Source organism: Zootoca vivipara, chromosome 1 (assembly GCF_963506605.1).
Source record: "Zootoca vivipara chromosome 1, rZooViv1.1, whole genome shotgun sequence".
NCBI lineage: Eukaryota > Metazoa > Chordata > Lepidosauria > Squamata > Lacertidae > Zootoca > Zootoca vivipara.
This window is the reverse complement of record NC_083276.1, coordinates 7,619,379-7,634,015: the sequence shown is the minus strand read 5'-3', so window position 1 is coordinate 7,634,015 and position 14,637 is coordinate 7,619,379. Positions and strand designations below refer to the sequence as shown.

Genomic DNA, 14,637 nt, shown 5'->3' with positions numbered 1-14,637 from the left:
GCGTGCTTACGAATGTCTCAACATCCGGGGGAAAACCGCGGCGGTTTTAGATAGCGATTTTTCAGCTTGCAAATTTTTAGATGGGGCTGCTTCGACTTACGAATTTTTCGACTTACGAAGGTGCCTTCGGAACGGATTAAATTCGTAAGTCGAGGCACCACTGTATATTAATTAAAGCACGAAAGCACAAGATTCAGCTGTAGGCTAGTAATTAACTTGTTCGTAGCAATAAAGAATAAAGTAGAAGATACGAAAAAAAACCATTACCTCCCATCTTACTGTAGGTTTCGTTTCATTGCGAAGAATAAAAAGTTATTTTACAGCATATTATTGTTTATATTTTGAATTAGATCTATATAGGGACAGCAAAACACGGATAGCTCAGTTGGTTAGAGCATGGTACTGATAACGCCAAGGTTGCAGGTTCGATCCCTGTTTGGGACAGCTGCGTATGGTTGGACTAGAAGATTTCCAGAATCCCTTCCGACTCTACAATTCTATGATCCTATGGAAATCTTTTAAGTGCTTAGGGCAGGCATAGGCAAACTCAGCCCTCCAGATGTTTTGGGACTACAACTCCCATCATCCCTGAGCACTGGTCCTGTTAGCTAGGGATGATGGGAGTTGTAGTCCCAAAACATCTGGAGGGCCGAGTTTGCCTATGCCTGGCTTAGGGCCTCTAAAGGTCTTGATCCAGCCCTGGGTTGCCATTTTAGGGTGCAATCCTAATCAACTCTTCTGGTGGAGCTATATGCAGCAGGGCTGTGGCAGAAGGTTGGGGGCCTGAGCAGCCATCAGGCCCGTTCTGTAGATCGCTGAAGGTTTGATCAAAGAGAAGCCATGGGGCGGTGTACATGTCAGGGGCCACCAAGTGAAAGCCAATCCAGTGAATCCTTCCATGTCGCAGCTATTCATGTGTGGAAGCTGTTTGCGTGCTGGAGCTCACTCTCGGGGTTCAGGTAGTTTTGTTCTCTCCCTCGCCTATTTTCCTTTTCCAGTACTTTGTGGTGGGCGGGATGGAGAAAAGTTCAACTGCATGGTTTGCATGCTGGACATGAATAGCTCCCCATGAAGCAACACCCACTCGGTGGAGTGATTCAGAAGGGTCGCCATATGGTGGCTGTCATGTGCAAAGTGGCCTCAAACTAAGGATTGTTGCAGGCAGCTCTCCGAATCCATTGTGCAGATAGAAAGAGAGAGAAATAGAGAGATGATGATAGACAGACAGACAGACAGATAAATAAATAGACAGATAATTTCTCTTTACTTCTCAGTCCGTATTCTTTATTTTGAATACACACTTGGGGCTTTTCTAGATCTTTTTTTTTACAAAACAAAAAATCTGTTTTGCAAAGATAGGGAAGCGATGAGATGCACTGGTGAGTTTGGAGAAAGTGTTGGCCGCTAGCCATTTGGTGTGGGTTTCTTTCTTTTAAAAAAAGAAAGAAAAAGATTATATATTTATTTATTTTGCACAATCTATAAAGGCCAAAGACATTTTGCTGTCTGAAGCGGAGCCCAAATGCCTCACTCCCCAAGCTTGGGAAAACGGCTTAAACAAGTTTTGTTGCAGTATTCCAACACCAGATCCTGCCCTCCTCTGTCCTGGCCCCATTGCATCCCACCACCTTGAGAGCCACTTAGCACACTTGGCTCTGTTTTTCCTAATGCAATCTATAGGTCTCAGGGAGAAGTTATTCTTGGCAGTGGGGGAGTTTCCCCTCCCCCCACCGGTTCCCCTTATTTTTTAACTAATTATTTTGTCCCCAATTGCACACAAATTATTACAAAATGGACTGTGGGCAAATGGGCAATATTACTATAAAGTATGGAAGAATTTTTTCACTCGGGGATTATGACCAAAGTGTGTGTTTGTTGAGAGCTGTAAGCCGCCCAGAGTGGCTGGGGAAACCCAGCCAGATGGGCGGGGTATAAATAATGAAATGATGATGATTTAGCTTCATCAGCTCTGAAGAACTACCTCTGTCAAATGTATAGATTATTCTCTTAATCCCAGGGTCATGGATTCGAGTCCCACGTTGGGCGAAAGATTCCTGCATTGCAGGGGGTTGGACTAGATGATCCTCAGGGTCCCTTCCAACTCTTCTGTGATTCTTCCATGTTGATGCCTCACTGATTTCTTTCCCCATCCTCCTCTCTTTTCAGGCACAGATTGACCAATACTTGGGGCTTCTGAGGACCCACATAAATACTGTCGTGGCGAAGTGAGTCACCTAACCCAATGTTTTCCTAGAGGGTCAAGTTACTTACAACTATACAGTAGGGATGGTTCAGGGCAGAAGCATAGCTGCCAAGTCTCCCGTATTCCGCGGGAAACCCCCGTTTTTCCAGCTGTTCCCAGCTGAAAAATCGGATTTTTTTTTGTTTTCCCCCAGTTTATTCTGGCGCGACGGCCATTTGGGAACTGGGTGGAGCATGCTCAGAAGTGACTTTAGATGCTGCTTTGCCCAGTTCCAAAATGGCTGCAGCGCGACTTCTAGTGCGGTGGCCATTTTGGAACAGGGCAGAGCAGCATCAAAAGTCGCTTCTGAGCATGCTCCGCCCAGTTCCAAAATGGCGGCAGCACTACTTCCGGTCTGCTATTTCCGGTCCAGTCCCTTATTTCTCAGGCCGGAACTTGGCAGCTATGGGCAGAAGGGTCAAACCTTCCCTGGGGTGTGTGTGTGTGTGTCCAAACAGCCTGCAGCTCGCCTCTCCAATTTTACTCCTCACAGTTACGTATTTTTCAGGTGGCAGAATCTTACAAAGGATTAATCTTAGCTGATCCTCTCCCTTTCTATTGTTAGGGAAGATTCTCGTATTGCAAGAGACCGCCTTCTTCCCCACAGACCTTGTGGAGGGTTCAGATCAGCAGAGAGAGCCCTATAGCTAGTTACACTGCCCTTGGACATTTTGGGGGAGGCAGCCAGAGAGATGGGATTTGCTAGGCCAGCCCCTAAACTGTGGAATTCCCGCCCTGCTGGGGTCTGTCTGGCACCTTCATTGTACAGCTTTTGCAGTACAGTGGTGCCTCGCTTAACGAATGCCCTGCTTAACGAAATTTCCGCTTAACGAAAGGATTTTTCGAGCGGAGGTTGCCTCGTTAGACAAATTCGTTTCATGAAAAATTCGTCTAGCGAATCGCGGTTTCCCATAGGAATGCATTGAAATTCAATTAACGCGTTCCTATGGGCAAAAAAACACAATGCATTCCTATGGGATTCGCTAGACGAATTTTTCGTTATAAGAAAAGACCCGTGGAACAAATTAAATTCGTCTAGCGAGGCACCACTGTATTCTGAAGACATACCTCTTTACCCTGGTCTTTGACACCTCTCACACAAATACAAACCCCAATTCTTCTGGTGTGAATTGTTTGAACTGATTTTAATATTACCTTTCTTTATGTTGTTGTAACCTGCCCTGGGACCTTACGATGAAGGGCAGGGTGAGAAATCGAAATAATATTAACAATACCAATTTATTTATATCAGCTATGGGGGGGGAAAAGGTTCCTCCCCTCTATGATTCTGCATTGCAAATCCTACCTTGAGTCCCCTTCCCTGCCTATCAAGGCAGCTTTTCTGAAATGGGCCTGTCGGGGTTTTTAAAAGGCAGAATCAGACCCCTCTTCATGTGATTAATGTGAATTCCAGTCCTAGCCAAACACACTCGCTTAGCTTTTTCATGCCCTGATCTGGTCTCTCCAAATCTCTGCGGAGCTTCTCACTGGGCATGCGGTGAGGGACTTTAAGAGATTTAATCAGGCAAACCACTGTCCTATTTTTGGCACCTGGTAATAGTGTTTTTGTTTAAGCAAGCCTACCGAAGTATGCAAAGTCGACACGCACATTTGTGTGTGTAGGGGGAGAGGGGGGGTGTATTTTAACTGCTGGTTTTATTTGTATTTAAATATTTTCAGTCAACTTCTTTTTAACTTCCGACTTTTATTAATAATTTTAAAGCGCCCTTTATGTTTTACGCAAACCACTGAGAGGTTCCTGCAATTAATCGGTGTACAAATTAGGTTAAATAGAAAGGAGGATACAAAAAGACACTGTCTCTTTTCATGCAGTGAGCGCAGCCTAGCTGAAAATGTTTCTAAGTGAACGGAGCTGTACCATATGAGCGCTGTCTAGCAGAGAAAATGAAACACGCTCTGGAGCGGCTTGTCTGAATCAGTGTTTAATTCTCTCTTTTTAATCTCCCCTTTTTCATCTCTAGGATTCAAGCAAAAATCCCAGGCGCAAAGAGGAAGGCTGAGTAGAAACAGCAGCAAGAATTCCTCACCTACAGGCGTGAATGATGAGGGGGTCTGGGATGAAAACAGCTCTGTTCTTACTTTTTACTTATAATTTATTGTTCGTCTCTCTCTCTCTTTCTCTCTCTCTCTGGGTGAAGGCAGACGTAAAATAGAAAGATTGCTTACAGAGTGTCCCTCAGCTGCAGTGTGAGCCTAATTTCCTTCTGGCTTCATCACAACCAAAATGGCAGGCACACACAAGAGTGAATTGAACACTGGTTCAACCGGCTGTCTGACTCTCCTCCCCCAGCCCCTCTTGCTTCAGGTTGGCTGTCCAGCTTTTTCTTTTTAAAAATAAAAACGAGAACTTCACTTCAATTTTCAGGCACTTTGGGTTTTTTTTTTATTGCCTTCTTAATTTCTTTTTTTTTTAAGTGCAGAAGTACTCCGGGGATGGGGAGGGACGAGTGTCTAGGTGACATCATAGGGAGCCAGCCAATCGGCACTGCGCACAGCCAGCTCCTGCTTCAGAATTGCAGAACTCTTTCCCCCCCATAATAATAATAATATTTTCTTTTTATACCCCGCCCTTCCTGATTTGAAAACCGGGCTAACAGCAAATATGAAACATTAATTAAAAGCGACTTTAAAAACAGCGTAAAAATACAACATAAATATAGCATCCATGTCAATAAAATTTAAACAATTCAGGGTCATTTTTTGGGGGGTGGAACCCAGAGCTCGACCCTGGAAAGGAAAGGGACGTTTGGACTGGATGCAGCCGAGGTGGCCGCCGGAGGTCTCCTCCGCTCTCAACATGATACAGTACATCTGCCTTCACCCCTCTCTCTTTCAAACACCATGATCTCAGAGATGTGAAACAACGGAGCAGCTGTTTTTTCTCCTCTCCCGCTGTTTCTGTACTCTCTTAGACTATTTGCAATCACGTGTGTCAAGCACTAAAGTATAGTAAAGAGAAAAAGTGTTCTAAGTGTGGTTATTGTGTTGCTTCTCAAGTGCATGATGGTGAGAGCCTAAAAATACTATTGAACTTTCTATTTTTTATTTCCTAGTGCTTCTCTTACTACTACTTCTTCTTCCTCCTCCTCCTATTGGCATTGCTTCGATAACTTTTAATGTTACATGTCGCTAGGGCTTTCCTGCTTAGTGCACTGATGCGGTTTTGCTTCTATGTCCACTGGGTTTGCTGGTTGGGTTTATCTTTACTAACTATCTAGAATCGTAGACAGACGTCCTTAAGTGTTGTTGTTTTTTTTCCAGCACAAGTAATGAAAAACGAAAGAGAAACCGGTAATGATATGGTTTAAGCCGTTTTGTATAACTCTCTAAAAAAAGGGAGGGGGGAAAGAAAAAAGAATCAAGCAAAACCAACCCACCCAGTCCTTTTTTTTTTTTGTTCTTAAGGGATCAACAGGCTGATCAACATGTATGGGAACTGAAGACTTCCAGCTTGTAACATGTATCACAAATTTGTATGACGTTCTCTGTAGGACTTAATTATGGACTCTGAATATTTGCACTTATGTACTTGATACCGAATGCAGAAATAAATGTTACTAAATGTTAAAAAAAGAGGTCCTCTTTGCCATTTTAATCTCAGCTATCATCATAGTTTCATACTGCGTCTTACCTTCCAAGTCCCGGACTGCAGAATCCGGGACCAGCAGCCGTGTGACACCGGAAGTTGCGTCGACGTAACTTCCGGTGTCGCTTTGCCCTTCTATGGGCACCAAAAATGGCCGCCGCCGGCTTCAAAAGTAGCTTCTACGCATGACCGGAAGTGCGGCGCCGCAACTTCCGGTGTCGCCCCGCCCCTCTATGGGCACCAAAAATGGCCGCGCCGACACCGCAAGTCACGTCATGCATAGATGCGACTTTTGAAGCCATTTTTGGTGCCCATAGAAGGGCAAATCAGAAAAAATGGCCGCCGGCAGGAGAAAATAACGGAGAAAAACGGGAGATGAAGTGATACGGGGGACCACTGGGAAAAGGTAAGTAAAAACGGGGGTTTCCCGGGGAAAACGGGGTACTTGGCAGCTATGTACTGCGTATGTAGCAAAAGGTCCTCATAATAATATGACTCTGCAGCAATGCCTTCCACTTCACACTTCACATCACTGCTTAGGTTCTCTCCGAGAAATGGCTCTTCAATAGCCTCAACAGGTTGTAAGTTCATCTTGGCAGCACTGGAACTGGATAATATCTTTCAGAAAAATCAGCTTTCTGTTATATAGGAAGCAGTGGTAGGGAAACTATAAACAGTGCCAGCAGCTACCATAAATTCTACCATAAATTCATGACCTGGTTTCCATGAATTGCTAAAACTATGGTTTAGTGCTCCAGAGATGAGCCTCTATGAGCTTGAGCGAAACCTCTGGCTCCTGTGCTCCATTTCTCCCCCTCCTATGTGGTCAAGACACAGGCTTCTGCCATGTTTAATTCTGCTTTTCAAATAATCGCAGCATGAAGTAGAACCAGGGATCCTGGTTTAAAACAAGCAGTGGTTAGTTAAACCATGGTTTACAGTTGACTTGTTTAGCAGCTGACCACTGCTACACCTGACTAATACGTAACACTGTGCCAAGATTATTTAAAATCAAACTGAACTCTGCTGAAGTCCTGCGCACAAGGAGAAGGCATTGCACAAGCTGAGGGCTTGCTCATGGAGGCTCATTTTTGTGGCACTAAACCATGGTTTAGTGTTACGTGCAAATGCAGTCTTTGACGGTACTCAAGGCAGAATCAGTGCAGGCTCCCAGAGTCCCAGGAACTCACTATGCTTTTGCTTCTACCGGTAATCCCCAAGATTCAAAATGATCTTGGACTGCAGGATCGTACCTGCAGTCACTACCTTTAAATTCCCTGGAAACATTGTACATTCTGCATGCCTTAAAAGCCAAATAGTTCTGGAGGTTTTTGGCTGCAATGAAGTGGCAACTTATGGTTCTTTTAAGTACAGGGAAGACTGGAAATGGAGCAGAAGGAACCAGGAGATTCTGAGGGAAATATTACACTTGTTGAGGCTCTTCTCACAGTGGAACATTTATATGGCTCCTCCCCTGTATCAAATCCAATGCCAAACATGGCCTGATTTATCCCTAGAGCTTTGCCAGCAGACTGAACCTCAGGCATAGGCAAACTCAGCCCTCCAGATGTTTTGGGACTACAATTCCCCATCTTCCCTGACCATTGGTCCTGCTAGCTAGAGATCATGGGAGTTGTAGGTGAAAAACATATGGAGGGCCGAGTTTGCCTATGCCTGATCTACCTACTTCCTCCTCTGTATGCATTCTGAACAACGATCTCACCCAGATTAAAGCTTTCCCCACATTTAGGAGCGTTTGTTTCTGAATGGTTTGTAGTGTTTTTGGTAAGGATCTCGCTCCGACGGAAAGTGTAGGGAGCAATTTTGGTATCTTGAACTCCTGGGCCCGCTAAGAAGAGGGAAATGTATATTCTCTGCATGGCTCACTGGTGATGCACTCCATACTTGGCTTGGCTGCCTAGTTTCTCCATCTCCAGATGTGTTCAATGCTGAAGATACATATAAGTTTTTTTTTTAGGACGGGGACAATAGTGGTTTGAAAATGGTTGCAATTCCCAGCGCCCTTAACATATTACAATCTTCAGAATTCTTTGAGGGAAGCCGTGTGCTTTATATGTGGATATGAATGCATGTGCGGTGTCACATCCAAACATCTTTCTTTTCTGCCCCAGGATGAGCTCTACAAAACACATACTGCAAGTTTTCCAGATGGCTAATTTACATCAAGAAGCAGGGGATGGGGATGTGTTTGGGAGCAGTGTTTATTAGCAACTAGCTAATGATGCCAGCAATATACCTATCTCTTCCAATCTGTGAAACAATTCTGTAACTATATAAAAAAAAGATCTTTTGTGATAGGTCAAGGAGGATGGGAGTACTGTATACAGCAGTGATGGGCAACCTTTTGAGATTGGTGTGTCAAAATTCGCCAAAAAACCAAGCATAACTCGGGTGGTGTGTCACTTCGAGGAAAAAAAACCACAATTTCACGATATTTATAGTTTAAATAACAAAAATGTATAATTGTAATATATAACTGTATTTAATAAACCAAAAACTAATTATTTAACCAAACCAAACCAAACCCCCCTTTTTTATCACAAAGTGCCCAGAGTTGTTAAGTTTTTTGGGGGGAGCTGCTGATCAAAGTTTTGGGTTTTTTTTGGGGGGGAGTGCAAAAGTTGCTTTGCTTTTTTGGGTGGGATGCCCCAAAGCTGCTGCACTTTTTTGGGGGGGAAAGAGAACAGAAATAAATGACAAATAATACCTTCACTGGAACTAACATGCAGCACTGACATAGTCTGCCAAAGCGCCAAAAAACCCAGCACAGAACGGGTTAAAAAATAAACGCTGTTACACCCAATCATAGTCTGCCAAAGCACCAGAAAAAAAACAGCACAGAAAGGGTTTAAAAAACCAATCTCTGGCTACCAGCAACAACAACAACAAAAAAGGATCCGGGTTTTAACAGCGGAGACAAGCTCTAGCAGAGACAAGCTGTAGGAGGAGCGGGAGAACAAATGGGGGGGGGGAACAACAACAACAGCGTGAATGGGCCGATGGGGCATGTGCCAGCAGTGAGGTCTCTGCGTGTCACGTCTGACACGCGTGTCATAGGTTCGCCATCACTGGTATACAGTAACTGTATACATGCTGCTTTAAAAAAATGAAAAGGCAGATATCCCAGCTAGCACATAAGGAGAGGAGTAAAGCTGACGACTGATCCAGCATTTGACTTTCTGGGATGTAAATCTATAAGGCAATTTATGAAGCTGGATTTGCACTGCACACGAAGAACTCACTCTTGAACTGTTATGGTTATAATCAACCAGAAATGTCCCTCTACTGCAGGCACCCCCAAACTGCGGCCCTCCAGATGTTTTGGCCTACAACTCCCATGATCCCTAGCTAACAGGACCAGTGGTCAGGGAGATGGGAATTGTAGTCCAAAAAATCTGGAGGGCCAAAGTTTGGGGGTGCCTGCTCTACTGACTTCTCCATTCTTTATATTGTCTGTTCACGAGGATTTGTGCACATGACATTTAGGGTAGCCATTTGCAATCCTGCTTTCAATACTATTTCCACCTGCAGAAGTTTTAGGGTGGTCTTGCTGTTTCAGTGAATATCCTGTAACTTCTTTTCTGAACCCTGTAACTTTTCAAACCACAATTGGACTTTTTTGGGGGGGGCGGGGGAGGTTGCCCCACTTTTGTTGTGGTATAGTCCCTCCAGATAGCAATAATGTGGTAGCCTTGGCACTGCAGAACAATTCAAAAAGCAGAATAACTCCACCGTTAAGTAGACGCTGCAGAATATATATACCTGCAATGAAACTCGAGTCTCCGAGGGAGAACTACATCACGGAAAGTTTACACATATTTCAATTTTCATTTTTCTCTCATCCTCATGGTTCTTGGGCATAATTCAAGAGGCTAGCAGCTCGGATGCTACATATTTTCGCATTTGTACACAGAACACCATGCACCAGCTTATAATGCATTCTGTTACACTGTATGTATTTTTGTAATTCAAGAAAATCTTTAATAAAAAAATATATTTTAAAAGAAACATATAATATATAAACTCTGTTGGGGGGGGGCACATTTTGCAAGGAAAACATTGTGGAGAGGAGTGTTGTCTTGGGGCCAGAAGAGTCTGTAGGCTAAACCACAAGTGTTATTTTTAAATCAAATAGTTTGCCCTGCATAGGTGACACAGGTGAAACTCGGAAAATTAGAATATCGTTGAAAAGTGCATTTATTTCAGTAATGCAACTTAAAAGGTGAAACCAATATATGAGATAGATGCATGACATGCAAAGCAAGATATGTCAAGCCTTTATTTGTTGTAATTGTAATTATTTGTCATTAGGTGGGTCAATTATAAATGGAATGTAATTAATGAAATGTACTAGCGATGTTTATTTTTGTATTATTGTAACTATTTGTTTTATTACTGTGGAATTTCCAAAAGAAAGCATTTGTAAAAATAAAAAAATAAAAAGTTGCATTACTGAAATAAATGCACTTTTCGGCGATATTCTAATTTTCCGAGTTTCACCTGTAAACACCATGCGTAGTTTTAGGACCTTTTCATATCGCTCTTAAACAAACCACTTTGAGGGCTGTTGTTTTTCTTTCTCTCTTTTTTCCCTTTTTTACAATCTGGCGGTACATTTTACAGTACATTTTATGAAACAAACAAATAATTTAAAAATATATATGTTCTTTCCCCTTCTACGTCAGTCGTCATGTGAACTGAAAGGTGGGGGGGGGGAGGCTTGTTGTTGTTTAGTCGTTTAGTCGTGTCCGACTCTTCGTGACCCCATGGACCATAGCACGCCAGGCACTCCTGTCTTCCACTGCCTCCCGCAGTTTGGTCAAACTCATGTTCGTAGCTTCGAGAACACTGTCCAACCATCTTGTCCTCTGTCGTCCCCTTCTCCTAGTGCCCTCAATCTTTCCCAACATCAGGGTCTTTTCCAAGGATTCTTCTCTTCTCATGAGGTGGCCAAAGTATTGGAGCCTCAGCTTCACGATCTGTCCCTCCAGGGAGCACTCAGGGCTGATTTCCTTAAGAATGGATAGGTTTGATCTTCTAGCAGTCCATGGGACTCTCAAGAGTCTCCTCCAGCACCATAATTCAAAAGCATCAATTCTTTGGCGATCAGCCTTCTTTATGGTCCAGCTCTCACTTCCATACATCACTACTGGGAAAACCATAGCTTTAACTATACGGACCTTTGTCGGCAAGGTGATGTCTCTGCTTTTTAAGATGCTGTCTAGGTTTGTCATTGCTTTTCTCCCAAGAAGCAGGCGTCTTTTAATTTCGTGACTGCTGTCACCATCTGCAGTGATCAAGGAGCCCAAGAAAGTAAAATCTCTCACTGCCTCCATTTCTTCCCCTTCTATTTGCCAGGAGGTGATGGGACTGGTGGCCATGATCTTGGTTTTTTTGATGTTGAGCTTCAGACGATATTTTGCGCTCTCCTCTTTCACCCTCATTAAAAGGTTCTTTAATTCCTCCCCACTTTCTGCCATCAAGGTTGTGTCATCTGCATATCTGAGGTTGTTGATATTTCTTCCGGCAATCTTAATTCCGGCTTGGGATTCATCTAGTCCAGCCTTTCGCATGATGAATTCTGCATATAAGTTAAATAAGCAGGGAGACAATATACAACCTTGTCGTACTCCTTTCCCAATTTTGAACCACTCAGTTGTTCCATATCCAGTTCTAACTGTAGCTTCTTGTCCCACATAGAGATTTCTCAGGAGACAGATGAGGTGATCAGGCACTCCCATTTCTTTAAGAACTTGCCATAGTTTGCTGTGGTCGACACAGTCAAAGGCTTTTGCATAGTCAATGAAGCAGAAGTAGACGTTTTTCTGGAACTCTCTAGCTTTCTCCATAATCCAGTGCATGTTTGCAATTTGGTCTCTGGTTCCTCTGCCCTTTCGAAATCCAGCTTGCACTTCTGGGAGTTCTCGGTCCACATACTGCCTAAGCCTGCCTTGTAGAATTTTGAGCATAACCTTGCTAGCGTGTGAAATGAGCGCAATTGTGCGGTAGTTGGAGCATTCTTTGGCACTGCCCTTCTTTGGAATTGGGATGTAGACTGATCTTCTCCAATCCTCTGGCCATTGCTGAGTTTTCCAAACTTGCTGGCATATTGGGTGTAGCACCTTGGGGGGGGGGAGGCTACTAATGATCAATTCATTGTACTTAGGATGTAATGATTAGTTAGACGTGATCATTAAACAGGGAGGGGAAGGTTGGCGCATTATCGTACATGCAAGTGCACACGCTGTTTGGGGAAGTTTTTAATGCTTAATGATTTATCATGTTTTTAATAATCTGTTGGGAGCTGCCCAGAGTGGCTGGGGAAACCCAGCCACATGGACGGGGTTAATAATAATAATAATAATAATAATGTATTTTAAAAGCACCCCCTTTAAATAAAATCAATGAAAGCAACAAACAAAAATAGGGAGAGAGGTTCTGTTCGTTGTTTTTAAAGCACGAGCAGAGCATTTGAAGCGCCTGCTCCCCGCAGGCCTCCTCGGAGGTAAACGGTAAACCCCACCGGGTTCCATGCTTCTTGCTCCCAGGCAGGCAGGCAGGCGCGCGTAGGAGGATCCCGGCCCGCGCACTAGGCAGGCCTCTCGCCCCGTTGCCGTGGCAACCGCGCGGCCTAGCCTCGCTTTCCGACGCGATGGATCCCCGGCCTCCGGCCCCCAACCGACTCGAGTCCACGGCGGCGGCGACGGCTCTGGGCCACTTGGGCAGCGTGGGTGAGCTGCTTTCCCTCCTCCGCCCCGCGGGAGCACTTTCCTTCCTGGGGGTTCACAGGGATCAGTTTTTTTGGGGGGGCGGGGCGGGGGAGGGAGAAGAATGAGGGGAAACCCCAATTTTGGCTTTTTTTGTTTCGGCGCGGGGTGTTTTCCCTCGTGGGTTGGTGAAGGCGCACAACTGGTGCTGCTTTCTGAGCTGGAGTGGGGAGACATTATTCTTCCCCACCCCCTCCAGCCCACCTTCTGTCTGTCTGTCTTTCTTTCTTTCTTTCTTAAATTTAGATCTCGCCATCATTTAATCTGCACACCGCCTTCCCATCGTTAGAGCCATGCTCAAATATTATTATTATTATTATTATTATTATTATTATTATTATTAATCAAACATCACAGAAGTAGTCATCATCATCATCATGATCATCATCATCATTTTTAATTTGTATACCGTCTTTCTATGTTACAATACTCAAGGCGGTTTACAAGCTGAAGAAACAAAAGAAAAGAAAAGAGTACTGTACATCTTATAGCAATCTTTGTTGTCGTTTAGTCGTTTAGTCGTATCCGACTCTTCGTGACCCCATGGACCATAGCACGCCAGGCACTCCTGTCTTGCACTGCCTCCCGCAGTTTGGTCAAAGTCATGTTCGTAGCTTCGAGAACACTGTCCAACCATCTCGTCCTCTGTCGTCCCCTTCTCCTTGTGCCCTCCATCTTTCCCAACATCAGGGTCTTTTCCAAGGATTCTTCTCTTCTCATGAGGTGGCCAAAGTATTGGAGCCTCAGCTTCACGATCTGTCCTTCCAGGGAGCACTCAGGGCTGATTTCCTTCAGAATGGATAGGTTTGATCTTCTAGCAGTCCATGGGACTCTCAAGAGCAGGCATCCCCAAACTGCGGTCCTCCAGATGTTTTGGCCTACAACTCCCACGATCCCTAGCTCTTGAGCAGGGGAAGCCTGCTCAAGAGTCTCCTCCAGCACCATAATTCAAAAGCATCAATTCTTCGGCGATCAGCCTTCTTTATGGTCCAGCTCTCACTTCCATACATCACTACTGGGAAAACCATAGCTTTAACTATACGGACCTTTGTAGGCAAGGTGATGTCTCTGCTTTTTAAGATGCTGTCTAGGTTTGTCATTGCTTTTCTCCCAAGAATAACTCAGAGAAGCTATGAGCTATGCCATGCAGGGCTACCCAAGATGGACAGGTCATAGTGGAGAGTTTTGACTAAACGTGATCCACCTGGAGAAGGAACTGGCAAGCCACTCCAGTATCCCTGCCAAGAAAACTCCATGGACAAAGACAACAGGCATAGCAATCTAATACAACACAAAAATGTGATAATAAACAAAACTTTAAAATAAGCAACCTGCATCAAAGAGTAACATTCAACAATTATCAGAATAGTATAAAATAATACCAACATATAAAAGTTAAGCAGAAATCTACTCAACAGTTACAATAAATTATTTCTAAACTATAATCAATAAAACAACGGCAAGCCACAATACGTACATAAAATAATACAATACAAATTGAGAAGTAGAAGTAGTCATAAACCATAAGTAGAATAATAGGAGTGTAGAATTGGCAGGGACCCCCCAGGGTCATCTAGTCCAGCCCAATGCGCATTGAGAAGTACCCTGTCATAATAGGGTTGCCACGTTCAAAGAGTGAAAATCAGGATACAAAAATTTGCCAAAATCTACATGGGTTGCCATATGTCCCGATTTTTGCAGGCAATTCTTCAATTTCCCACCTGGAGGGTCTCCGAGTGCCAAATCCCAACTATGTCTGGGAAATTCCAGACATAGGGCAGCCCATGATTGAACAATTTCCACATAAATCATACAAGTTGGAAGGGATCCTGAAAGTCTTCTAGTCTGACCCCCCCTGCAACGTAGGAATCTCAACAAAAGCACCCCTGACAGATGGCCACCCAACCTCTCTGTGCTTTGTGGTGTAAGACAAAATACAGAAGCTTAGCCCCCTTTTTTATTGTCCTTTTCGCCCTTATTAGCCCTGCTTGCTGTTGTGT

The 14,637-nt window shown here is 44.0% G+C and overlaps 2 protein-coding genes and 1 non-coding gene across 8 annotated transcripts in view; all 3 read left to right on the top strand.

Moving 5' to 3' along the window:
• Window positions 1–5,838, top strand: part of RTN1 (reticulon 1) — a 137,007-nt gene extending 131,169 nt beyond the window's left edge. For 3 of the 4 annotated variants that reach the window (XM_060271192.1, XM_035104128.2, XM_035104140.2), the window contains 2 exons: window positions 2,167–2,225; window positions 4,225–5,838. In XM_060271192.1, coding sequence (XP_060127175.1) covers window positions 2,167–2,225; window positions 4,225–4,267 — 102 coding nt within the window. In that variant the 3' untranslated portion in view covers window positions 4,268–5,838. The remainder of the gene's footprint in view (window positions 1–2,166; window positions 2,226–4,224) is intronic. The other variant, XR_004691867.2, reaches the window with a different exon arrangement.
• TRNAI-GAU (transfer RNA isoleucine (anticodon GAU)) lies at window positions 375–444 on the top strand. Its single transcript has one exon. It is a non-coding gene; the product is annotated as a tRNA-Ile (tRNA).
• A 6,643-nt stretch (window positions 5,839–12,481) lies between the features above and the next one.
• Window positions 12,482–14,637, top strand: part of LOC118097904 (coiled-coil domain-containing protein 175) — a 33,749-nt gene continuing 31,593 nt past the window's right edge. For all 3 annotated transcript variants that reach the window (XR_009557077.1, XM_060271220.1, XM_060271218.1), the window contains exon 1: window positions 12,482–12,601. Coding sequence is in view for 2 of the 3 variants with exons in the window: in XM_060271220.1 (XP_060127203.1) it covers window positions 12,523–12,601 (79 nt within the window). In the remaining variant the exon portion in view is untranslated. The remainder of the gene's footprint in view (window positions 12,602–14,637) is intronic.